Here is a 25,663-nt window from a genome sequence, read left to right on the forward strand (position 1 = left end):
TTCCCCTCCTCGGGCTTGGGGCTGCTGTTGGAATCCTCGTCCTTGTACAGCTCCTGCCTTCAGCCAGCCTCACCTCCCCTTAAGTCCCACCCCACCGCTGGGGCAGGCACTGCTTGGCCCCGGAAATGCCCTCTGCCCTCCCCTGAGCACGTGGTCTGCGATTTTCCTTGAACACAGCACTTTGTGACTTTGATGTGAGCTTCAAGCACAGCCCCCTTTCCTGTCTTCACATCAAGGAAATAGGTTGAGTTTCAGAGAAACCCGCTGGCAAGAGCACCCCAGACACCAGGCCTTCCGGCCAGGTCCCTGCCCTGCTCGGGCCTAGGGGCTGCCACGGGGCCGTCCAGCTAAGTGTCTGTCCTTGGGCCTTCTGCCTGTGTCCTGCCACCGCGGCCATCCCAGGGGGTTCTGGGGCACCTAGCAGAGGGTGAATAACCCCCCCAAGTGGGAAACCCTAGCGGGGGTGTGACATCCGTAGCCCGTGTGTGTAAGGAGGGTGCTGAGCCCACAGTGGCTCTCAGGCTGGGGGAAACCCACATTGGCTTCTTAAGCTCCAATTCTTCGTCTCGGACCAGCACTCTGGTGGTGTTGGGGACCAGACACCCCGCGGGTGGCCTGTCTGCCTGGACATCATCGACACATCCCCAGGTAAGTCGTGCCCAGATAGAGCGGCATTTGGCTGCAGTCTCCAGGGATGGCCCATGTCTGGGGCAGGACGGGACCAGGAGTCAGGAGGCCACTGGGGAGGACCGGGAGGGCAGCAGGACTGGGACGGGTGATGTCCAGCTGGAGAGGGAGGCAGACAGGGCTTGTGGCCACCCGGAGGGAAGCAGCTCCCCCTCCAGAGGGTTAGCGGGACAGGAGTGTCAGGGGAACAGAGACACCTGCTCAGTCTCGGGCCTGCTGGGCCCTGTCAGCGCTGCGTCCTTGGCTCTAGGAAGTGGAGAAACCTCCAGAGAAAGCAAATGTGTACTCTGGCCCCCAGGTGCTGTGAATACAAGGGTCACTCAACAGGGCTGTGAACTTGAACAACAAAATGCTGATGCTTCCCGTGAGGGGCCCAGTGCAGGCTCGAGCCTCTGGTAGGCAAGTTCAGGTTCAAGGGGGACCTGGAGAGGTGAAGGCTCAAACCACTCAAGTTCTGTTCAGCCGCTGTGTGTCCTTGGCATGTTGCTTGGCCTCTCTGAGCCTCAGTTTGTGTATCTGTTAAATGTAGATGCAAATATTGGCACCCAGTAGGTGCTCAGTTCCTGCCTGTTGGGTAAGAGCTGGGAAAGGTGTCCCAGGTAGGACAGAGTCTCAGCAGGAAGGAACAGGGGTCGTGGGTGAACAGCTCACCATGAGTTTCATTACTCTTGTCTTGGCCAAGGCAGCAAACACACAGTAGGTGCTTAATAAAGCCCTGCTGAGAGATTAGGGTCAGGGACTCCCAGGATGGAAGGTCCTTAGGTGCCACCCGTGAAGGTTCTCCTCCTGCTGAATCCAGAGCTTCTCTTTTCTGTCCGCCAGCCTCACCCCTGCAGCCCTGGTGGGAACCCTGGGCAGGCTGCTGGATGGTGTGGGTGGGCACACTCTGGGGCCAGGGGACCTGACTTCACTTTCTGGCTCTGCCACTTACCAGCTGTGTGACTTTGGGCAAGTCACTCGACCTCCCTGTGCTTCAGGTTCCCCATCTACAAATCCTTCCCCCACAGGGTTCTCATGAGGATTAAGTGAGTGAATATACCCAGGGTGCCTGGTGCGTAGCAGGTGCTACATGAGCATCTGCTATCATCCTAGTTATTATTACTGGCCCTGGGCAGACTCGGGTGTGGACTCCACAGTCCCTGGGGACCCTCCTGGGGGCTGCAGCAACTGGACCACTCCATGCTGCCCACTGTCTGCGCCACCAAGGAGCAGGGTTGAGGTGGTGGTGCTCATGCTGAGCCAGTTATGCCTCCCCCAGCCCCCAGGGGCAGCTGATAGTGCCTGGAGATGTTTCTGGCCATGACTCAGGGGCGTTACTGGCATCTAGCAGATATAGGCTGCTCAACACCCTGCAAGGCCCAGGACAGCCCATGTCGTCCCCTGGTCTCTACCAAACTCTGTCCTCCCAACTCACACCAGCTTTGTCCATCTCCCTTTCACAGTTGGAGTCTGAGACCCAGAGAGGGGGTCCTCCCTGATGAGGCCACAGAGCTACTGGAGCCCAGGAAGTGGAGGTTGGGGCTGGGGGGCTGGCCCTGCTGAGTGGGGGTGGGGGGCGTTGTTCAGTCGACAAACAGATACTTAGAGAGTCTGCTGAGTTTGGGAACCTGAACCCCCACTCTCCACAGCCCAGCTCTCTAGGGCCTGACAGTCAAAGGCAGCTCAAATTTCAGCGACACTTGGGGCAGCCAGGGGTCTGTGGAGATGTGGGAGCCCCCAGGGACCCAGCTCAGAGCCGTGGATTCTGCCCTCCTCATGGACAGTTGCTAGAGTGGTTAGTGCTGGCTGCTGGGCCGCAGAGACCTGGGTTCAAATCCTGCCTGCCGCTTGCAGGCTGCATGATTCTGAACGTGATGTTAAACTCACTGAGCCTCAGTTTCTCTAGCGGAGGAATGGGGATAGCAGTTCTCATTTAGTGGAGTGGTGGCGAGGGTTAGATTCAATGGGTAATGCTCGTAAAAGGCCTGGTACAGTCCCCAGCACAGAAGCGCTTGTGGTTGTTGTTACGCGTGTGACAGATGTTTATTGAGAGGAAGTAGGGGCTGCCATAGAAAACAAGATAACCCATCCCTGTCTCAGGAGCTCAGCCTGGTCAGAGACAGAGGAGCAAACAGACAGCGGCCTTCAGGGAGGACAGGGGCCTTGGGAGCCCAGCGGAGGGGCCTGACCCAGGCTGGGGAGGGAGGAGTGGGAATCACGGAATGTTTTTGGGAGAAGGGGACAATGGAGGGGCCCAACGCATGTGGGCAGGAGAGGGGAATGGGCGCTGCTCCGGGCAGAGGGATCAGCCCGTGCCCAGGCTCCTCCAGGTTGCTCCTGTCCTCTCCCGCCATGGTTAGTGGAGGAAGCCTCCAGGCCCACCATTCATCCCCTCTCCTACGGACGCCCTGTGGCCCCTCATCCCTCACCGGACTGTCAGGTTCCAAGGGCAGGCAGAGGTTCTCCCCCCATCAGAGCAGACTGCAGCTCTTTTTAGGTACCCCCTTATCTGTGGCCTCTGCACACCATGAGCACGTATTGGGCACCTTTGTGCCTCCTGGTATAGGGAGGGGAACAAGACAAAGTCTCCACTCTCACGGTGTTTACGTTTTAGCAGGGATAAAAGTAACATGTCATTAAGCGGATACAATATCATATTTTATGTGGTGAGGAACAGTAACCTGGGGCAGGGCTAGAGAGAGAAGGGGGTGCTCTTTTTAGAGAGGGAGGTGAGGGAAGGTGACATTTAGGCAGAGACGTGAATGAAGTGGAGGATAATGGAGATAGGGTGACCAGGCAGAGGGAACAGGCAGTGCAAAGGCCCTGAGGTTGCACCAGGCCTGATTTGTTCATGGAACTGAACAAGTAACCTAAGGAGGCCCGTGTGGCTGGAGGAGAGTGAGTGAGGTCGGGGAGGTGATGGCCACATCATGCAAGGCCTTGGGGGTCACTCTGAGGACTTGAACTTTTACCCAGTGTGAGGTGGGAGCCCTAGAAGGTGGTGAGCAGAGAAGACCCCGGGCTTGGCACTTGGCAGGTCTCATCCTGTGGAATCCCGGTGATGGGCACCTTCTCTGGCCCTGCTTTCCATACGAGGTCTGGCGAGCTTACCTCACCATGACCATGTGGTGGGTCCATGATTCTGTGATTCAAGTCTGAGCCCTGGTGTCAGGAAAAATAGATGAACGACTAACTGCTGCCATTGTGGCTTATCGAGTAGCCAAGCTGGCATTTTGCTGACAGACCAATGCTGCCTCTGTGTGGGTGGGCACTGGGGCCCGGCCACAGCCTGGATGGAATTCAGGAGCAGGAAACATGACTTCAGGGGGAAGAACTCAGGGTCTCAGGGGAGCACTGGCAGTTCAGAGAGAGCCAGGAGCTGGAGTGGGAGCAGGGTGGTGGTGGGTCGGTAGGAGGAGGTGCGGGCAGTGATGGGCCGGCCCTGTTCCAGAAGCGCCTTGGGAGGGGATGTGCCTGGCCTGTGGCTGGGGTGGCGTGCAGAGCTCGTGCTGCACCCACCCTCCCACCAGGTGCAGGGGGTTGGCATGATCCCTCTGCAGCTTGACTGCCTCAGTCTCCCCTCTGGGCTGTCATGATGGGCATTTAATGGGGGCTTTTGCTGGTCAGAGTATGTTCCAGGAGCTGTAGACCTTCGAGGCTATGCTAAAAGGTGTGTGGGAGTTAAACAAAGCTAAAGCAGGTCCTTCCATGCAGGTCTTCTCAGAGCCTTTAGTGTGCTTTCCCCAGCATCTGGAAACGTATTTGACTCTTTTTTACTTTGAAGTATGTTGTTCAGGGTTTCAAATCTGTGGAACAGAAATATCTTAATGCTGCCTTTAAAGGAGACACTTGAACGGTGGAGTTTCAGGCAGATACTCTGACCAAAGCCTTCCTCCTCCTCCTCCCAGGGCCTGTGCTGTGACAACAGGGCTGGTGTCCTTCTCTGGCCTGATCCAGTGGCCGTGAACTCTGGGAAGGCCAAGTTCAGATCTCTGAACGGAGAGCTAGGGGGAGGCTGGGGCCAGGGGGCAGCTGGAGCCTGGGTTTGGGGGACAAACAGGCCAACAGGCTGTCAGTGCTCCTAACCTAGTCCTACCGGGGCCCTGCATAAAGCCCCTTGGGGCAGCCCCGGGGGGACGGGCCTCACGGGGGTGTCTCCTGCCGGCCGCAGTGTGGTCTGGAAGCAGAGGCACTGGGCCGGTCAGGGCTCCCGCCTCTCGCTCCCTGGCCTTCTGTCTTCTGCCTCCTTCTGCCCACCCTCTCTGGCCACCCCAGCGTCTCTGGCCACAAGGTCCCCGGGAACTTGGCCCCATGTTTGACTAGTGAGGAGGGTACAGAAAGGCCCAGGCGGTGGGAGCAGGAGTGGGGCTTGCTGTTGTGTGTCCTTGCTGGCAATGACCATGGGGAAGGCTCCTGCCTCCGGGAGCCCTCGGCCTCAGGGCTGAGGTGGCCAGCTGTGGCTTGGGGCCCTGCACCTGGCCTCAGGCCAGCGACCCCCATCTCCTCTCTGCCCCAACCCGCCTCCGGCTACCCAGGCTGCACCTGTGGCCACTGTGGGGAGGAGCTTCTCAAACTGTGTCGCTGAGAGTTTCCTGCCACAGCTTCCTGCCCCAGAGACCAGCTTCCCTACCTCCTCCCCTCCCCACGGTCCCTGGACAAGCCCCACCTGGCTGCCTGGCCCTGTGCCCTGATGCTTTGTAGGTGCAGCTCCATGAGTCTGCGAGGACCAAGGACCGATGGCTGGATCTGGGGACGTGGGGAGGGCAGAGGAGGGACGGGCGCTCCAAGTGGAGGGTGCTGCATGGATGAAAGTATGAAAGCAAATTTGAAGGAGGGCAAGTAGCACAGTGTGGCTGGAGCGGGGGTCTGAGGAGTTTAGATCAGATGAGGTGGGCAGGAGGGAGCCGCAGTAGGGTCTTGAGCAAGGGCGGCCTTGGGAGGAGTTGCTTAGAAGCGGCTTGCAGACCTCGGAGCTCAGCTCATGTGGAAACAGCCTGTGGGGTTCAGCCAACCACAGATATCGTGTGAGTGAGATCTGGATCTCAGGTTGTATTAATAGAAACGGCTGGTGGAGATGAAAAGAGGTGATGCCAGCACAAAATGACCTCAGGTGAGAGATCTGGGCTTGGGGAGAGGCGGGTGTAGCAGCATGTGCAGCCACACACAGGATGACCCAAGAAGGGGACAGCGGCTGGGGAAGGAGAGAGAGAGCAGGAACGGTCAGGGAGAGAGGAGGCAAGCCAGGCGGCCTGTCAGAGACCGGGGAGATCCGCAAGGCTCCAGCAGGAGGGAGGGGTCACCAGTGCCCATCACTCAGGGGACCCAGCTGTGAGGAGGGCACGGAGTGCTTGCCTGGCGCCCACCATGTGCCAGTGGTGATACTAGAGCTGGAGAGTAGCCCCCGGGGGGCGGGGCAGACTGGGAGGCTGGATGGGAGGGCAGGAGTCACGGGGACAGGAGTGTGACAGCCCTTACCAACTTTCCCATTGTAGTTGTTACTTTCAGTGCCCAGTATGTCTGTATCTCCCAGCTCCTTCCCCCCTTAATTAAAAAAAATGAGGTACAATTTACACACAGTAAAATTTATACACTATCTTAGTGAAAAATTCTAAGATTTGACAAATGTATACAGCTGAGAAACTACCGCCTCAATCAAGTGGTATAGATTATAGACTATTCCCCAATCTACCCGTGCCCCTTGGCCGTCAGTCCCTCTCCCCACCCCCAGTGCCGGCAGCCACTGATGTGTCTCCACCGCTGTGGGCTTGAGTGGGATCCACAGACTTTGAGCCTGGCTTCTTTCAGTCGGCGTGATGCCTTCGCCATTCGCCCGTGTTATCACGTGTGTTAGTATTTTGTTCCGATTTATTGCTGAGTAGTATTCCACTGTAGGCATGCATCGGTTTGTCTGTTCATCTGTTGAGAAACAGTTAGGCTATAAATGTTCCTGTGTCGGTTTTGTGTGAACGTAAGTTTCCATTTCTTTAGGGTGACTAGCTAGGAGCCCTCCTCTTTTTATTTTTTTTAAAATTTTTGTTATTATTTTTTTGAGACAGGTTCTCTCTTACTCTGTTGCTCTGCTAGAGTGCCGTGGCATCATCATAGCTCACTGCAACCTCAAACTCCTGGGCTCCAGCGATCCTCCGGCCTCAGTCTCCTGAGTAGCTGGGACTGCGGGTGTGTGCCACCATGCCTGGCTAATTTTTCTATTTTTTTATAGAGATGGCGTCTTGCTCTTGGTCAGGCTGGTCTCGAACTCCTGACCTCAAGCAATCCTCCCACCTTGGCCTCCCAAAGTGCTAGGATTATGCGTCAGCCACCGCACCTGGCACTTCCTGATGTTTTTTAAACACTCTTATGGAATGGTGACGTGTTTCTCTAGGTGGGGACACAAATGCCATCCCTTATTAATTTCTGGAACACCAGCCTGTCTGTAACTGTTGGGACATCCAGAACCCCACCAAGCCTGGCCCTCAACCCCAGTGTCCGAATCGATCTGGTTAACATGTAGATTCTGGTCCCTCCTCCAGCTACCCTGACCCAGACCTCACCTGATTCTCATTCCAGCATCTTCCTCTCAGCCCCAGTGCCCAGCCTTGCATGCCCCTGGACACCCAGGCAGAGGCAGCCTTTCCTGCGCCACAGAAACGTTCATTATACCCCCCGCTTACATTTGCATAACTAAGAAGGGCACCCAAGGACCCTTCCTCAAACACAAACTTATACCCAAGTGGCCTTGCTGGGCCCACCTTAGTAGAGAAATAACTAATAACTGCTAGGTAGGTAATTTTTTTCAACATTATGTGAAAACTTACAAATATACAGAAAACAGAAAGAATTAATTGTATACCTATTATCCAACCCACAGATTCTATAATTAACATTCTGATATATTTGTTTTATTACATATAGTGGATCATCATTTGTGGATTTTGTATTTGCAAATTCACCTACTTCCTAGAATTTACTTGGTGTTGTTGTTTTTTTTTTTTTTTTTTGAGACAGAGTCTCACTCTGTTGCCAGGGCTAGAGTGCCATGGCGTCAGCCTAGCTCATAGCAACCTCAAACTCCTGGGCTCAAGCGATCCTTCTTCCTCACCCTTCCGAGTAGCTGGGACTACAGGCATGTGCCACCATACCTGGCTAATTTTTTCTATATATATTTTTAGATGTCCAGCTAATTTCTTTCTATTTTTTTAGTGGAGACAGGGTCTTGCTCTTGCTCAGGCTGGTCTCGAACTCCTGAGCTTAAATGATCTGCCCACCTTGGCCTCCCAGAGTGCTAGGATACAGGCATGAGCCACCACGCCCGGCCAATTTACTTTTGTTTTTGTTTTTGGTTTTTTTGAGACAGAGTCTCACTCTGTCACCCAGGCTAGAGTGCTGTGGCATCGGCCTAGCTCACAGCAACCTCAAACTTCTGGGCTTAAGCAATCCTCTTGCCTCGGTCTCCTGAGTAGCTGGGACTGTAGGCGTGAGCTACCCCGCCTGGCTAATTTTTTTTTCTATTTTTAGTTGCCTAGCTAATTTTTTTCTATTTTTAGTAGAGACAGGGTCTCGCTCTTGCTCAGGCTGGTCTTGGACTCCTGAGGTCAAGCAATCCATCTGCCTCAGCCTCCCAGAGTGCTAGGATTACAGGCGTGAGCCACCGAGCCCGGCCATTGCTAGAATTTATTTGTAACTTCAAAACTCATGTGGGGCTTTTGCCATCATTCACAGACATACACCCAGTGGCAAAAATTTGAGTCACCCCACGCACATGTTTCCTCCAAGGTCCGAACAAGGGGACCACTCTGACTTCTTGTTTCACCTCCCATACTATAAATAAGTGTCTTCTTCAGTCCATTTGGTGTGACAGTGTTTGAATTTTTATGCTTTCTGTTGGTGATTTCACTATATAAAATGGCCCCCAAGTGTAGTGCTGAAGTGCTGCTTAGTGCTCCCGAGCACAAGAAGGCTGTGACGTGCCTTACAGAGAAAATATGTTAGGTCAGCTTACGGTTACAGTACTGTTGTCCCAGAGCTCGATGTTAATGAATCAACAATATATATTAAGTAAGACATCTTTAAACAAAAACACAGAAAAACCAATGTTACATATTGATCAGTTGATGAAAATGTTGTGAACAATCTTGCAGGAACCTATTTCCTCCAGGAGCAACGGTTCATTATTTGCCAATTCATTGTTTGCAGTGACTTTGTAGAACTCCTGTGGATGACAAGAATTGTGTCTACCTAACTGTCTCTCCATCTTTCTATCCTTCCGTCTCTATCCATCCATCAATCAATGTTCACACTCTGGGAGGCCAAGGTGGGAGGGTCACTCGAGGTCAGGAATTTGAGACCAGCCTGAGCAAGAGCAAGACCCCGTCTCTACTTAAAAAAAAAATAGAAAGAAATTAGCCAGACAACTAAAAATATATAGAAAAAATTAGCTGGGCATGGTGGCACATGCCTGTAGTCCTAGCTATTCGGGAGGCTGAGGCAGAAGGATCACTTAAGCCCAGGAGTTTGAGGTTGCGGTGAGCTAGGCTGATGCCATGGCACTCTGGCCCAGGCAACAGAGTGAGATTCTGTCTCAAAAAAAAAAAAAAAAAAAAAAATCAATGTTCAGTGTTATTTTCTGGATGCCTTTCAAGGTAAATTACAGTCATCAATACCCATCACACCTAAACATTTCTGCATGCAGATCATTTACTAAGGTTCAATATTTTATGGTTCTTGTTTATTCAGGGAGGGCAAATACAACAAAATGAACAGATCTTAAGTTTACCTTCTGAGTTTTGATAAAATCAGACACTTGTGTGACAACCCAAAATCAGTGGCTGCGGCAAAGATCTCCATCCGTGGAGGTTTATGAAGCCAAAGTTTGAGGATGCATTGGGGAAAGCACAAACCACAGGAGCATCTGTGACCTGTGCTCTCCAAACAGGGATGTGGGAACTCGGTATTTAAGGGGAGCAGGCAGACAGAAAGAAAAAGGAGGAGGAGCGTGGGCAGTGAGGCAAATGGTTACATTCTTGCCAGACTTTAGATAATGCCCAGAAAATCTACATTTTACATAAGATAAGGTGAATGTTAGAAGAGAAAAGGGGAGCAAAGGAAGAATCAATTATGTAAATGTCCCTGGGTAGGTGGAAGGATGATTGCTCTTGTCTTGTCTCTGCTCTGCACCTGGAAAGAAAAAGTTGTAATAAAGTTACAACTTGCAAGTCCTTGTTTATGGGAGCCCAGCAAAGAATTTCCTTAGGAATGGTCTGTGGGGCAGGCCTTGTAGATGCCTGAGGCCTTTTACCTCTCTCTGGGGATCTGGCTAATGCATGTTAGTAACAGCTGCTCATTTGGAAGGTGCTGCATGACTCAGCCTCCAGGCCTAACTTTCCTTTTTGCATAAGGGGTTGCAAAAAGGATTTTCATTTTCCTCTACATGTTAACTCAATCCCTATCAAGATATAAGACATCACCATCACCCCAGAAAGTTGAAGGTAGACAATTTTAAGTTATCCGTCTTAGCAGATATCTACCTAAATATCCTTAATTCCTCCTCCTGATCATATACACCTCGTTTTGCTTAATAGCTGTGTCAAAGGTCACTATGGAATTAAACCCTAGTGTATTTAACCAGTTCCCTGTTGATGGATATACATTATCTTATGCTTTGTAGAAACTGGTCAACAAAGGCAGAGGGGTAGGGCCAGGGGAACTGCTAAGTCTGAGGGGAAAGAATCAGTGGAAGGCAGGGGAGAGGGCTAATGGAGTGAGGCTCCTTTGATGGGCAAAACTTGTTCCAGCTGCCTCAGGGCCTTTGCACTTGCTGTTCCCTCTGCCCGATAGGCTCTTTGCTATGCTTTTTGAAAAGTTGCTCCTCCTCATCCTTCAAATCTTGACTCAAGTGCTAGCTACTCAGAAAAAGTGACCATTCTAGCTACAGCGACCTCTTCTCTCTCATATCAATCTACTTACTTTTTAAAAATAATCTTGACCTCAATCTGTAATTATTTTTTGTTTCTTTCTTTGTTTATTGGACCCCACCCACTTCTTAGAGTGCCATTTCCGGGAGAGCAGGGAGGGACCACGCCTGCCTTATGCATCCATATCCCTAGCACTGCGCCTGAAACACCATAGGAATTCAACGCGTGTTTGGGAAATGAATGGATGATTCCAGGTGCTGGCCCTGTGGGGACCAGTTGCGGTATCCGGGCGTCCGCACAGGGTCTCTGAAAAGTCAGAGGGGCGTTTGGGACTCCTCGATATATGCCCAGCAAGCTGCAGCTCCTCTCCACGTTGACTGGCGTAAGGCAGGCTCTGCACGATCGGCAGGCGGAGGCCCTGACGTGCCTCCAATCCCTGTCTGAACCCGCAGGGTTTGGCGAGGCGCGGGGGTGCGCAACCCGCGCGGGGCAGCGGCGGCGATGCCGGACCCCGCGGCGCACCTGCCCTTCTTCTACGGCAGCATCTCGCGCGCCGAGGCCGAGGAGCACCTGAAGCTGGCGGGCATGGCCGACGGGCTCTTCCTGCTGCGCCAGTGCCTGCGCTCGCTGGGCGGCTACGTGCTGTCGCTCGTGCACGACGTGCGCTTCCACCACTTCCCCATCGAGCGCCAGCTCAACGGCACCTATGCCATCGCTGGCGGCAAAGCGCACTGTGGCCCCGCCGAGCTCTGCGAGTTCTACTCGCGCGACCCCGACGGGCTGCCCTGCAACCTGCGCAAGCCGTGCAACCGGCCGTCGGGCCTGGAGCCGCAGCCAGGGGTCTTCGACAGCCTGCGCGACGCCATGGTGCGCGACTACGTGCGCCAGACGTGGAAGCTGGAGGTGAGAGCACGGGGCCCGGGGAGGGGCCGCAGGGGGCCGTGGGGGGAGCGCGGGTTCTTCGGGAAGAGGGAGAGGTCGTCGTAGCCAGCCAGTCCGATTTGGAACCTGGAGGGGTGGGGCCCTGGTTGGGGGCAGCGCCTGGGAGGCCTTGGAGGCAGGAGCTCCGTAGTGGCTGTGGTGGCGGTCGCTTGCCACAGCCTGACCCACGCTGTGGGGCGTGACTGTGCCAGACGGGAAGGCGGAGAGGCTCACTGGGCCTGCAGAGGGCGGAGCTTGGACTGGGATCAGGGCCCGAGAGGATGGTGCGCGGGGCGAGGGTGCACCCTAGGCCGTCTGGAACGATGGCTGTCTGTAGTCTTCTACAGCCCGCGTGGCACCTACCTCGGATCTTCAAGCTGGAAGGTGGGGCCTGAGGCGTGGTTCCTCCCGGGATGGATTGGGGAGGGGACCATGGAGATTATGGGGGTGTCCTCCACAGTCTGCACAACGCACCCTGGGGGCCCTTGGGTGGAGTGGGGGGAGGGTCTTATGGGACAGGGCGATCGGGAGGCTCCTGGAGCTGGAAGGGGGTCCCTGTGGCAACGTACAAGCCTCCTCGTCCCTCCTTCCCTAGGGCGAGGCGCTGGAACAGGCCATCATCAGCCAGGCCCCCCAGGTGGAGAAGCTCATTGCCACGACGGCCCACGAGCGGATGCCCTGGTACCACAGCAGCCTGACGCGCGAGGAGGCCGAGCGCAAGCTCTACTCGGGGGCGCAGACCGACGGCAAGTTCCTGTATGTGGGGCCTGGAGCCTGGGCTTGGGCGCGGTGAGGGCCGGGGCAGACCTGAGCGTGTGGGCTGCGAGCGCTGTGCCTGTGCTCACACGTGCAGAGGAGCTTTTACGCGGGAAAGTAGGAGCAGTGACTAGGCGAGCCTCCCTAGTGGTTGGCCTGGGTTGGAGTCCCGATTCCGCCACCAGCTGGCTGTGGACCTTGGGCGAGTAGCTGAACTTGCCTGCCTTCAACGTTTACCGAATACCTATTGTGTACCAGCCACTGGTGACATGACAGTGAACCAGACACAAGTGCCTGTTCTCGTGGGGCAGGTAGAAAAAAAAAAAAAGAATCAGTAAAATATGGACTATGTCAGATGGTGGTTAGTGCTGTGTGTGGACAGGGGCGGGAGGACATTGCGATTTTAGATTAAGAGGCCAGAGGGGGCCTTTCTGAGAAGCCGACTTTTGAGTAAAGAACTGCAGGAGATGAGGAGTGAGTGGAACAACTTTCTGGTGGAAGGGAGTTCCTGGCAAACAGATGCAAAGATCAGGAGGCAGGAATTTATTTGGTGTATTCGAGAAGAAACATGGAGGAGGCCAGTGTGCCTGGCACTGAGTTGGTGAGGGTGAGAGTGGGAGGAAGCGAGGGCAGGGAGGTGACTTTGGCTTTTACCCTGAGTGAGGCAGGAGTCCTGGGAGGGTGTTGAAGCAATCCCTCTAACTATCCTGTAGCTGACGGCAGTACTTACCCAGGGGCTGTTATAAGGATGACATACATGTAAAGCAATAGTACAGTATCTGGCATACATGAAAAATGCATTCAGTGTTAGCTCTTCTTAATTTATTTTTGTCCTCCACTACTGTGACTCTCAATTAGCTCTTATTGTATGTGGGTGAATGTGTTTATTCATGAGTTTATTATTGTGAAAGAATCTCTAAAACTATTTTAAAAACTCTTTTGGGTGTTTGAAAGCCCTGCTGGAGCTGCTGCTTTCTGGCTTGGACACGGGTTCTTTTGTATAACACATGTCATCTGGATGTCAGCTGAGGTCGCTCTGGCCTTCCGTTGTAGAGAAGCTTGGTGCCTGGCTTTCTCCAATGACCTCAGGAAGTCCAATGTTCTCCCCCAAGAAATCCTGGGGGCTCCCTTCCCATGAGAGCTTCTTGGGCTGAGACTCTGCACAGTGGAACCCTCGTTGTCACCTACCTCCCCTAGGGCTGTTCCCTCTCCTGGGGCCAACCCCCAACCCACTGGAGGAAATGGCCACTTTCCTTGATTTCGGCACCCACGTGAGGCCTATGCACGTTACTACAGGTCTCCCACAAGATGCATTTCCCTCCCCAAGATTCTGTTGTTGGCTGATAAAATAATTTTTTCACCTTACCTTACAGATTTATTGTGTAAATTGAAGTGGCCAAGGCTTCAGAGGGAGCTCCTGAATGCATGTTACAGATAACGCGCAGCTGCAAGGATGGCCTTGAATGACTCATGACAGGGCTGTTTTCTCTAAGAGGAAGACTTTGCATTTGTGTCAGCTTGCTATGGAACAAACTGCCCCAAGAATTATTGGCTCAAAACAACAGTTTATTCCTTCTCATCATTCTGTGAGCAGCTGAGCAGTTCTTCTGGTTTGGATCAGCTGGGCTGGCACTGAGTAGGTTGGGATGGCCGAGCTCACGTGACTGGCTGTTGGCTCAGTGTGATGGGGACAAGCTGGCTGTAGCGCAATCGTTATGCAGCGGGCCAGCCTGGGCTCGTTCACGTGGCGGTGGTGGCAGGGTTCCCAAGAACAGTCAGAGGGCATGTTCCAGTACACAGATGCTTTTCAAGCCTCTGTTTGTGTATTGTCACTGAGGTCCTATTGGTCAAAGCAAGTCACATGGCCAAAACCAAAATCACTGTGGCATTGTGGACTCCTCAAGGGAGAGGAATGAAGGCAGCCATTTGTGCAAACAGACTGCTATGGGGTTTGAATAAGGGGGCCACAGTGAAGGTATGGGCAGCTCAGGCATGGGCGTTTGGGGCTTTCTTTCCTTTGGACTGTTGACTTGAGCCAGGACCTGCCTCTGGTGCCTCTGGAGGCTGCATCTTCCCGTACGTGGCGATGGCTGGCCACATATTCCCCACCTTCATCCAGATGCCGCATTCCCCCACCCCCTGGTGTGACTCTCGCTAAGATGCTGCTAACCCCATTTGGTCACATGTCTCACACATGTCCATATCCCAGTTGGCCATGTGCATGTTACTCCTGAAAGTCCAGGGGCTCCCCCCAAGCTGGACACAATGAAGGGAGATTCTACAGCTCTTCCTATTGACGGAGCCAATTCTTTCTCCTTCATAAAATGTAAACCCATCTTCCTTTGGTGTTACAGTCTGGGTTTCTTCTTTGGTTTCCCCTCAAGTCCCCAGTGTAGCTTTTCAGCCCCTCAGTGTCTGCCTCTTCTGTCCTGGTTTTCTGCTGTTCTTCTCTCCTTCCCTCCCTTCCCCTGACTTTCTTCCCCATGTTACACTTACACACATACACCTGCAGATAGTGATTCCACCACCCCAGTGGTTTTAAAAATTCCCCCCAGATTCCCTAAGGCCTCCTGGCAGTATGGAAGCATTCTGGGGTGGCAGAAGTGAGTGGAGGGTGAGCAAGTGGGATTCTGAGCCTGCATTCTGGCTTCAACGACAGCAGAGGCTCAGCTTTGATCTGTTTCCTATCTTAAGCTTCCAAGTAGGATGTGATGTTTTACAAAGAATTCGGCTGCCCGAAGGAAAAGTTTGCCAACTTTTTGCATAACACAGCAGAGTTTATGACAGGCTTGGGGTTAACCACTGTGTTGAGATAAGAGGAATCTCAGGAAAACCAGGGCCACAAACTTTGAGCAGCTGTGGATGCTTTGGACATCAAACTGGCTTGACATCTCCAAGGCAAATAGAGCCAGCATTGGCGGTGGGGAGGTGCAGTTGGGACAGCCAGGCTCTGGGCACAGCAGAGAGACGGAGGCCAGCAGCGAGATGTGGAAACAGTTGGAATAGCAGCATTATCAACAGTGACTTATTCCAGGGAAATGTCAAGAGCCTAGGAGCAGTTACCAGGAGCTGGACTCCTGGAAAATTAGACAGGGCATGCTTTGGACAGAAATTGTGATAGATTCTTCTTGTGGTTCCTGTAGTCAATAACTGCTTTCTCAGCATGTGGTTAGTTAGGGCTTAAAGTCAAAGCTATAGCAACAGACTCCCACATGGGGCGGGGTGAGATAAACATCCTGATAGATCATGGTGGGTGGGACAAGCCAGAGCTGGCTAGGGTGTGATGGAAAGACACATACCACTCAGGCTTAGAAATAAGACCAGGACCATGCTTACTGCTGAGTTCAGAGCTGCTGAAGAATGGGGAGAATTGTACCTAAGGCTGTGTGCAGCAAAAGCTGGCTTTGTTTCTTTGTAATTGGCTGCAATTTGGGGTATTGGTTGATTCAACTCGAAAAGAAACTTAATTCCTGGAAATGGTCTTCAAGAGTACATTGTCAAGTGTTTCTTAACCTCTTCTGGATCACAGACCCCTTTGGGAATCCTACTGAAGCTAAGCCCCTTCCGCAACCCTCAAAACATATTTACCCCAAAGACTTTGTAGACAGTTATACGAGTTTATGGTTGGTCCTGAACCTCACCCGTGGAGCCCTTTTTAGGTCAGGAACCTCTGATTCAGTCCAATTCTCTCATTTTACACATGAGGAAACTGAGGCACAGAGAGAATAAGCAACTTGCTCAGGGTTACAGAGATAATCTGTGACAGAGCTGGTGTCAGTCATAGGTAGCAATTACCTGTAGAATCAGAAATGGGTTTGGATCCTGGCTCCATCTCTTACCAACTATGTAATCTTGTGCTTCAGTTTCCTCATCTGCAAAATGGGGATAATAATAGTCCCTACATAGTGGAGAGTGCTGTGAAGATTATAGGACAGATATGTGAATAATTTAGAACCAATATCTTAATAAATGGTAGCTCTTATTTTTATCACCACTATAAGGTTCTATATATTATCTTAAGAGTGGAGATACCAGTTGATTTCTTAGCCTGTACCTCTAGCTTAAGTGCAAGTTTGAACTGCAAGAACAAAGAACCACCACCACCTAGTGGTTTTTTGGTAAATAAAGTAGAATTTGTGGCAACAAAACATATATGGTGATAACACCAGTGTCTTAGCCTGTGTGGTTATTATCCAGGAATTAGTGGCTGATCTTTTATGAACTCACATGTCTCCAGACAGAGTGTATCAGTTACTCATTGCTGTATAACAAACCACCCTGAAAAGTAGTGGCTCAAAACAATAGTCATTTATTCACTCTTGATTTGCTTGGCAATTTGGGCTGAGTTCAGCTGGGTGGTTATTCTGCTGGTTTCTTGAGCTCGCTCATGTGGCCACAGCCAGCTGGATGGTCTATGATGGCTTCACTTGCACAAGTGGCAGTTGGCAGGCTGGGGTGCCTTGGTTCTCTTCCATGTGGTGTCTCTAGTGGGCTAGGAGGACTCATTTCCTTGAAGATTGCAGGGTTGCCAGGAAAAGCAAGAGAGGGAAGGCAGGCCTCGATGCTCAAGCATTTTTCAAGCCTCTGCTGTGTCATGTTTGCTAATGTCTTATTAGCCAAAGCAAGTCACATGGTCGATCCTTCATTCAGGAGATGGATAAATAGACAAATGATGGGAAGAACTGCCTGATATTGTGGCTGTTTCTTCCCCCAGTATTCCATACAGAAATTTAAATAAACAAAAAGGAAGAAATTATTAGTTCCAGAATAAAGAATGAAAGAGACAGAGAAGCAAGAGAGTAGAGAAGAGGGGAGGGGAGGAGGTTTGCTGTTTGCTGACAAGCAGCTTGGTGTTGAGTTTCTGTTGCCAGTTTAAAACTTAAGGTTGTGACCCTCAGGAGGTATTTTCATGTCTCAAAAGACAACTAGTCACTAGAGACCATAACCTCCAGGCTAGCCTGCCAGTCTAGCGATGGAAGTGATTTTCTCTCTGTGGGACACTTGTGTTTCCTAGTTTATTGTGGGCTTTGCCTCCTTGCCCTTTGGTGCTCCCTCATCACCCCCACCCTGACTTCCTATATCTCTATGTACCCCAGACTGCCGTGGGCTAGCCTGGGAACTATACCAACCTTCACTGTGTTGTTCTTTGGGGAATATGCTGTCGGGCAATGAATGGGATGGTCACAGCTGCTCCTCTGGTCCTCACTCAGGGGATATTTCCCTGTTCCTTTGGCCTAAGGAAGGGCCTGATTGCAAGGCGGGCCCACATCTGTCTTGCTCACTACCCTATCCCTGCCCTCCAAACAGTGCCTGGACTGTGGTCCACACTCAGTAGATATTTGTCCAGTGAATGAACATTCATGGACAGGGCGGAGTTTGCATGTTGGAGGGCCCACTTGCAGGCCATCAGTCCCTGAGATCTGTGGTCAGCGCCTCCAACTTCCACAGCTCTGAGACCCCCAGGGCCAGCTGCCCTCTCTCCTTCACTGGAAAGCTACATGGAACCCCAGAATAGAGCCTCATGCTAGTGACTCAAAACAATAGTTTTGTGGGAGATGTTGACTGGTTTCACCATGGGATTTCATGCAAGGGTGCCAGTGTCTGACTAAATTGTCCTGTGTGTGTGTGTACATATGCATGTGTGTGTGTGTACTCAGGGCTGGGGGGAATGGGTGGACAGGTTCTTACCACACAAAGGCACCAACTTGGAGGGGTTCAATTCCCATCATAGACATGGAAGATTTCTATATTTATTTTGACAACTTTTTAGCAGAAGGTAACTAAGGGTCTCATTCTATCAAAGGCCAGTCTATTATGATTATTGGTCAGTCTATTGTGATGAAAAGGTGACTTGTTCTGATTTGCACAAAGGTATCCTGTGAGCTGGTCATGGAGTTGTGCTTACCTGTGTGGGTCTTTGTGAAGAAATGACTTTCTCTCTGCAAGAGCATGGTCTTAAGTCCCCCTGTCGAAGGCTGTGTGTCTGCCATAGATGGCCAAGTATTCCTCCATGGTTGGCCAAGTATGTGGCCGAGTGTACCCCTCAATGGCTGAGGGCCCCCTGTGGATGACTCTGTCCCCCAGTAGATGCCAAGTGTCTGGCCATGGATGGCCAAGTATTCCACCGTGGGGGACATGGTGTTTTCCCCCACCATGGCTGAGCCCCCATGGGTGGCTGAGTGTCTGGCCATGCAGGGCTGAGTGTCACTGTGGGTGGTCAAATATTCCTCTGTGAATGGCTACCTGTCTGCCCTTGGACGACGTTGCATCTCCCTATGAACGCGGCTGTGGCCCTCCCACTCCTGCTTCACCCACTGGCTGCTTACCAGTGGTCTGGAGGCTGAGCAGGGCCTGGCCTCAGTTTCCCCAGTCCTTGCTGCTTTTCCATGGGGTCCCGGGGTGCAGAACCCATTGGGTATGTGTGTGTGTGTGTGTGTGTATGAAACTGAGGCACAGGAGGGCCCCAGGTGGCTGCTGGGGTGACATCCCTGCCCTGCCCCTCCAGGCTGAGGCCCCGGAAGGAGCAGGGCACATACGCGCTGTCCCTCATCTATGGGAAGACTGTGTACCACTACCTCATCAGCCAGGACAAGGCGGGCAAGTACTGCATTCCCGAGGGGACCAAGTTTGACACACTCTGGCAGGTAGGCCACCTGCACATCCTGTTCTGGGGGAGACGCTGTGCTTAGACGGGGCTCTTGGGCTCCTGGGGAGAGAGGAGCCCCTGCCAGCCACCCGTTCCCTGCAGCTGGTGGAGTATCTGAAGCTGAAGGCTGACGGGCTCATCTACTGCCTGAAGGAGGTGTGTCCCAACACCAGTGCCACCTCAGGTGCGTGGGCAGGCAGGGTGCGTGGGCAGCGGGGCTGCAGGAGACCCACCCCCACCCTCACTGCCCCTTCTGTTCCCAGAGGCCGCTGCTCCCACGCTCCCAGCCCACCCCTCCACCTTCACCCAGGTGAGTCAGCCGCTCCGCAGAGTTGGGGCTCGGGTGGAGCTGGGTGGGTGGGCTCCCAGGGGCGGCTGGGAGGGAGGTGGGGTGCTATGGAGGGGAAGAGGGTCTCCTGGGAGGGGCTCGGTGCCCCCAGCTTGGGCCTTGCCGACTGTTGCTGACCTGTGACCTTTAGCCTCAGAGACGGGTTGATACCCTCAACTCAGATGGATACACCCCGGAACCAGGTAAGCTGGCCGAGGTGGGGTGTGCGTGGGGCTCCTGCCAGGCTCAGAGCAGGGTCCCTGGCCGGGCTGTGGCGTTTCACGAGGACCACATGGGCTGGGCAGGCTGACCTGGCTTGCCCGTGTGCCCACACACGCCCACACCCGTCAGGCCTGCCTGTGCGTGAGTGCGTCCCAGGGCTGCTGACGCACAGGGGAGTACAGCTGGCCACACCCGGGGTTCCTTGTGCACAGACACACATTTGTTGAGTGCCTACTATGTGCCAAGTCACGTTCCAAGGTCACTGTGTGTGAGCTCGTTGCCATCCTCCCAACACACCCATGGAGTAGTTTTGGTACTTTGGTTTTACAGACCAGAAGGAAGGGAAGGTGCTGTCTAAGGTCCCGCAGTCAGGCGGGGGTGGAGGCGGGATTTGAGCCCACGCAGACAGGCTTCAGGGCCCACGTTCCTAGAACACTCTGCTGTGGGTGCCCGTGTTTCCCACGTGTGCAGAGAACACACTTTGTTACACGTGCACCCAGATGCTCACCTTCAGAGGCCTTGTAAACATGGCTGTGTGTGCATATGCAGACATGGGCGGGCCCAGCATAGGTGTGCATGTGTGAGTGTGCACACGCACACCATGGCTGGCACACTAACAATGACACACAGATACTGATGCACTTGCCTCTAGAGTCCACTCGTACATGGCTTCACAGGGCACCCATAGCTGTGACCAGGAGTGTGTGCAAGTGCATGCATGTGAACACACATGAACACACGTGCACCCACATGCTTTGCATGCTCTCGGGGAGCACACCCTCGTCTGGTGCACAAGCCTTGTGGGGGCTGAGGCTGCCCTCCTGGCGCCCCTCTCCCCTGCCCTCTCCCTGCCCCTGAGCTGGGAGTGCATGGCTGTGTGTGTGTACAGCGCGCCTAGCGTCCCCAGACAAACAGCGGCCGATGCCCATGGACACGAGTGTGTATGAGAGCCCCTACAGCGACCCTGAGGAGCTCAAGGACAAGAAGCTCTTCCTGAAGCGCGAGAACCTCCTCATAGCCGACATTGAACTTGGCTGTGGCAACTTCGGCTCCGTGCGCCAGGGCGTCTACCGCATGCGCAAGTACGGCTGCCCCTGCCGTGGTGAGGGCGCCGCTGTGTGGCGGGTGGAGGAGAGCAGCCCCCCAGGCCGTGGGGTGGGAGCTGGGATGTCTGCTGTCCCACGGCAGTGTGTCAGGGACACACACTCTGGGACAGGACATTGCACACTGGAGGGTTCCCGGAGGGAGCTTGGGGACACCTGGGCCAGGAGAGGCTGGCTGAGCGCAGACGCCCATCCCAGGGGCCCCTGAGCCTGCATCGATTGGCCACGACACGGGCTGCCCTGGGGAGGGTGCCGCTCTGAATAAAGCGGTTCCTTTCAGTGCGGGGGGGGGGTTCCGGTGAGGGACTTGGCAGCAAGCTGTCCTCAGTGGACTCTGCCCGCAGCCGGGGAGGAATGAGGGGTGAGCCACAGCGCCCGCCAGGCAGCTCGGGGAGGGAGAGAGACAGCGGGTGGGTGGGCGCGGGGCTGAGCAGCGCCGAGCTCACCCGCACGCCTCCCTCGCGGGGCCCTGCGCCGGGGCAGGAAGCAGATCGACGTGGCCATCAAGGTGCTGAAGCAGGGCACGGAGAAGACGGACAAGGACGAGATGATGCGCGAGGCACAGATCATGCACCAGCTGGACAACCCCTACATCGTGCGGCTCATCGGCGTCTGCCAGGCCGAGGCCCTCATGCTGATCATGGAGATGGCGGGCAGCGGGCCCCTGCACAAGTTCCTGCTGGGAAAGAGGCAGGACCCTGGGGCGGGGCCACGGGTGGGCGGGGCCTCCGGGCAGGGCGGACACTCACTACCCGGGAATGTGTACACGCCGGTTCCCGTGTGCACAAGCCGGTGCACACCACCCTGTGTGCTTGCAGTAATTTTTACACCTCCGGGGACACACTCGCCCGCACCCTGCACACTCCGACACCCAGGCTCGTGCCCGCAAGGCAGAGCCGCTCACCCTCGGTTTCCCCATTTGTGCCACGGCGGAGATGGCAGGAGCTACCTCCAGGCGTCTTGAGAGCATTAAATGAGTCAACACCTGTAAAGTGCCTGGAAGAGCGTCTGGCCCTGCCATTGACAGCTTCATAGCGGTTAGCTCTGTCACGGCCACCCAGGGCCGCACTCAGGGCCCACGGAATGTTGCCTTGTTGGTTGTCTGGAAACTGAAGCAGGGGCAGCAAATCGCATTGTTTTTGTATCGCGTGGTTTTACAGTTTTAAAAGGTTAAAAATGCCAGAACCCAAAACAAAGACTATGTGACAGAGACCATATGTGGCCTGCACAGGCTAAAACATTTGCTATCTGGTCCTTCACTGAAAATTTTTGCAGTTTCATTTGTGTTCCCTCATGCCTCAAACTCTTCCCCTTATAGACACGGATTTTTGCGCTCACTGCGGCACAGTTTTGCTAACGCCCAGTCTCGCCTGTGCACATGCCTTCCCGGTGTGTCCCTGGCTCGTGCATTCAGTTGTTGGACGGGTACTTATTGGGCAGTTTCTCTGTGACAGGAACTGTCGCTAACACTTGGGATTCGTCAACAAATGAGAGAGGGAAAGCTCCTTGCCCTGCATTCCGGGTGGAGAAGAGAGGCCATGATCATCATGGTGAAATCCGGAGCGAGGTGGAAGCTGGTGCTGTAGAAATGAGAGTCCAGCCACCCGGGAGGGTCAGGAGAGCTGGGGCCGGAGGTGCAGGGAGCAGGGGACGTTTGACCAAACCGAGGGAGGCCGCCAAGCACAGGTCAGGGGAGGGCACTCCCAGCACAGAGCACAGCCCGTGCAAAGGCCCTGAGGCCCCTGCCTGGTGTGGGGCAGGTTGTGCAAGGCCTTGTGGGCTGCAAGGGGGACTTGGACTTTTACCCTGAGTGAGGGGAAGCCTGGGGGCTCTGAGCAGAGGAGGGGCAGGTCAGAGCTGCCCACTCTGGTCCAGGTGGAGGGTGACAGTGCTGCCTGTGTCAGGGTGGCAGAAGCAGAGGTGGGACGAAGTGGGGGATCCCGGAGAGAATCGGAAGGCAGAGCTGCCAGGCTGTGCAGGCAGATTGGATGTGAGAGAAAGAGGAACAGAGGGCAGCACCTTGGAAGGTCAGAGCTGCTGGAGAAGATGGGGTGGGGGAGTTGGGTGTGTGCATGGAGCCCATGACACCCCGAAGGCACCACACAGGTGTAGGCAGGGGTGTACATCTGGGAATGTGGCCGATGAGTGACACAGTCTTGAGTTGGGGTGAGGGCAGGGATTTTGCCTGCTTTGTTCACGGCTGTCCTGGGCCCCATGCCCAGCATGTGGCAGGTGCTCGGTAGGCATGTGTTGAGCACGTGGTGACATGGCCCATCCTCAGCTGGGTCAGAGAAGAGGGCTTTGCTCCCTGGGATCCCGACTGTCTTCTCCCTGCCCCCTGTCCCCTCTGCCCCAGGGAGGAGATCCCCGTCAGCAATGTGGCCGAGCTGCTGCACCAGGTGTCCATGGGGATGAAGTACCTGGAGGAGAAGAACTTTGTGCACCGCGACCTGGCGGCCCGCAATGTCCTGCTGGTCAACCGGCACTATGCCAAGATCAGTGACTTTGGCCTCTCCAAGGCGCTGGGTGCCGACGACAGCTACTACACCGTACGCCCTGCCCCAACGGTGCCCAGGTGGATAGGGTGGGTGGGTGGAGGGTCCCTGAGCCCTGCCCTGGCAGCATCTCCCCTCCCCAGGCCCGCTCAGCCGGGAAGTGGCCGTTGAAGTGGTATGCGCCCGAGTGCATCAACTTCCGCAAGTTCTCCAGCCGCAGTGACGTCTGGAGCTACGGGGTCACCATGTGGGAGGCCTTGTCCTATGGCCAGAAGCCCTACAAGGCAGGTGGCAGAGGTGGGCAGGTGGCGGGTGGGGCAAGGTGGGAGGGAGGGCCCCAGTTGCTCACACGTGCCTGGCCCTGATCTGAGCAGAAGATGAAAGGCCCGGAGGTCATGGCCTTCATCGAGCAAGGCAAGCGGATGGAGTGCCCCCCGGAGTGTCCGCCTGAAATGTACACACTCATGAGTGACTGCTGGACCTACAAGTGAGTGCCAGGCGGGAGGGGACCCAGTGGAACAACCCCTGGGCCTGGGGCAGGAGGTCCTGCTGCCCAATCAGTGGGTGTCAATGTAACTCTACCCAACGTCATCCCACCCAGAGGCCCTCACCCAGCTCATGGCCTTTCCAGCATGCAATATTTGTAGTCCCCTACGCCACGCTCAGCTGCCCAACACACTGGCCCTACGGTGGGCAGCAGCCTGCCATCCTGCCTGTGGACATGCTCTGGCGTCTACAGCCTCAGCCCCACAGTGAGCACTCAGCACACGGACCCTGCAATTCTCAGACAAGTCCATACTCTGCTAACCCGACTATGACACCAGGACTCAGGGCGTGGGATAATTCTCCAGTATCCAACACCTCAGGGCCCCACCAGCCAGCACTCAACGCCTGATTACCAGGCAGGCCAGCACCAGGGTCCCCCAGTACTCAGTATGTCCAGCCCCCACCTCTGGATGAGGCCTCACACATGAACATCCCAACTCCTAACCCCGTCAATAGCCCAACTTCTGATCAGACGACAGGCAACGGGCACCCTACACTGACCATGCGGTGTGTGGAAACTCCAACGCTTGTTACCTATTGGCTGGCACTTAGGACATTGAGGCTGAGACACTCCAACTGATCAATCCATCCTTCTCCAACATGTATGGATCCGGTCTCTATCAGGAAACACCCAGTGCACCAATACCCAGTACCCAAAGAGGCTGGCACCTAGCACCTAGCACCCAGCACAGCACATGGATGTCCCACATGCAGGACCATTAACACCCCAGGTCCCCCTGGCAAAACCCACCACAGTACTCCAGCCTTCTGTTCGGTTATGGGCCACATACTCGCACCCGTGTGAGCCTGTGCTGAGCACACGAATGCCCTGGCCCTGCACATGCTCATACTTCAGCATTCAGTGTCCCAGTCCATAGTTGTTGCTTTGAAAACCCAATCAATTCAATCCCTAAGTCCTCTCGGGTCAGCACTATCTGGTTATCGTGACATCCAGATGTCAGCAGCAATACCTGAGTTCCAGCTCTCACACACCAAGAGACCTTACCCAGTGTCCCACCACCCCAGCGGCCGAGCCCCACCGCCCTGCTGTAGCTGGGTCCTGGGGGTGCGGTCAGTGGCGGGCTCTACCCCTGCAGGTGGGAGGATCGCCCAGACTTCCAGACCGTGGAGCAGCGCATGCGGGCCTGTTACTACAGCTTGGCGAGCAGGGCCGAGGGCCCCCCGGCGTGTGCACAGGGAGCCGAGGCTGCCTGCGCCTGAGCTGTGGCCACCCAGGGCCTGTGGACCCCACGCCAGCTTTTCATCCTCTGCCCTCGGCCTGTCCCAGGCTCTGAGTCTGGCAGGGGTCAGCTCAGTGCCTCTCCCTCCCACCAGTGGGGCTGTGGTGGGGGGCATCTGAGGCCTCATTCCCTGCCTGTCCCCTGCCCTCTGTGGCTGGGGGACAGTGGAAGGCCCGGGAGGGCGGGGCTGTGCAGCCTGGTCCTGGGCTGGTTTCATCCTGGGGCCCGGAGCTGGGAGGGCGTCGCCTGCCAGCACCCTCCTTCCTCTGGGCCCCGAAGGGGACGACCCTGGGGATTCTCAGATGGCAAGACGTACATCCTTGGAATAAACTCAGCTTGTCTGGTGTTTGAGTGCCCTCATCTTTTCCGGGGGTGGGGGGTGAGGGGTGAGGGGAGGAGCCAGGAGAGGGGCTGGGTTATGAGAAGTGCCTGAAAGCAACTTTCATTGTTTGGGCCAAGCCTGGAAGTGACCCCTGGGAAGATGGGGCTGGAGTATCTCTATGTGAATGAAGGGCTGGGGCAGAGTGGGCAAACTGAGGCCCGGTGGGTGTGGGGGCCGAGGGGCCGTGTGCACGGCTGGATTGCATGAGATGGGTGTGCCCCACGCTGGATGCACGTTAGCATCATCTGGAGAGATGTTACAAACACTGAACCCCACACCCAGCTGGGATCTTCATCACCTGTGCCCCAAATGCCAGTGCCATCCTGCTCAGAACAGTCCTCAAGTCTTGCTGCCTCAGTTTCCCCACATGAAAAATGAGCTGTTGGAGCTCAGAACCCAACAGGTGGGGTGACATGGAGCCAGGGCCCTGCATTTCTTTTCTGAGT

General features: G+C 54.7%; 1 protein-coding gene across 1 annotated transcript; it reads left to right on the forward strand.

Moving 5' to 3' along the window:
• The first annotated feature begins 229 nt into the window (after window positions 1-229).
• LOC123637224 (tyrosine-protein kinase ZAP-70) lies at window positions 230-25,181 on the forward strand. Its single transcript, XM_045550171.1, has 13 exons — window positions 230-648; window positions 11,030-11,480; window positions 12,094-12,254; window positions 18,760-18,898; window positions 19,003-19,084; window positions 19,164-19,210; window positions 19,380-19,431; window positions 20,340-20,532; window positions 21,037-21,243; window positions 22,910-23,102; window positions 23,192-23,332; window positions 23,423-23,535; window positions 24,692-25,181. The coding sequence occupies exons 2-13, from the start codon at window positions 11,079-11,081 to the stop codon at window positions 24,813-24,815; spliced, it is 1,854 nt and encodes a 617-aa protein (XP_045406127.1). The 5' UTR covers window positions 230-648; window positions 11,030-11,078; the 3' UTR covers window positions 24,816-25,181.
• The last annotated feature ends 482 nt before the right edge of the window (window positions 25,182-25,663 follow it).

This window comes from Lemur catta, chromosome 4 (genome assembly GCF_020740605.2).
Source record: "Lemur catta isolate mLemCat1 chromosome 4, mLemCat1.pri, whole genome shotgun sequence".
Taxonomy (NCBI): Eukaryota; Metazoa; Chordata; class Mammalia; order Primates; family Lemuridae; genus Lemur; species Lemur catta.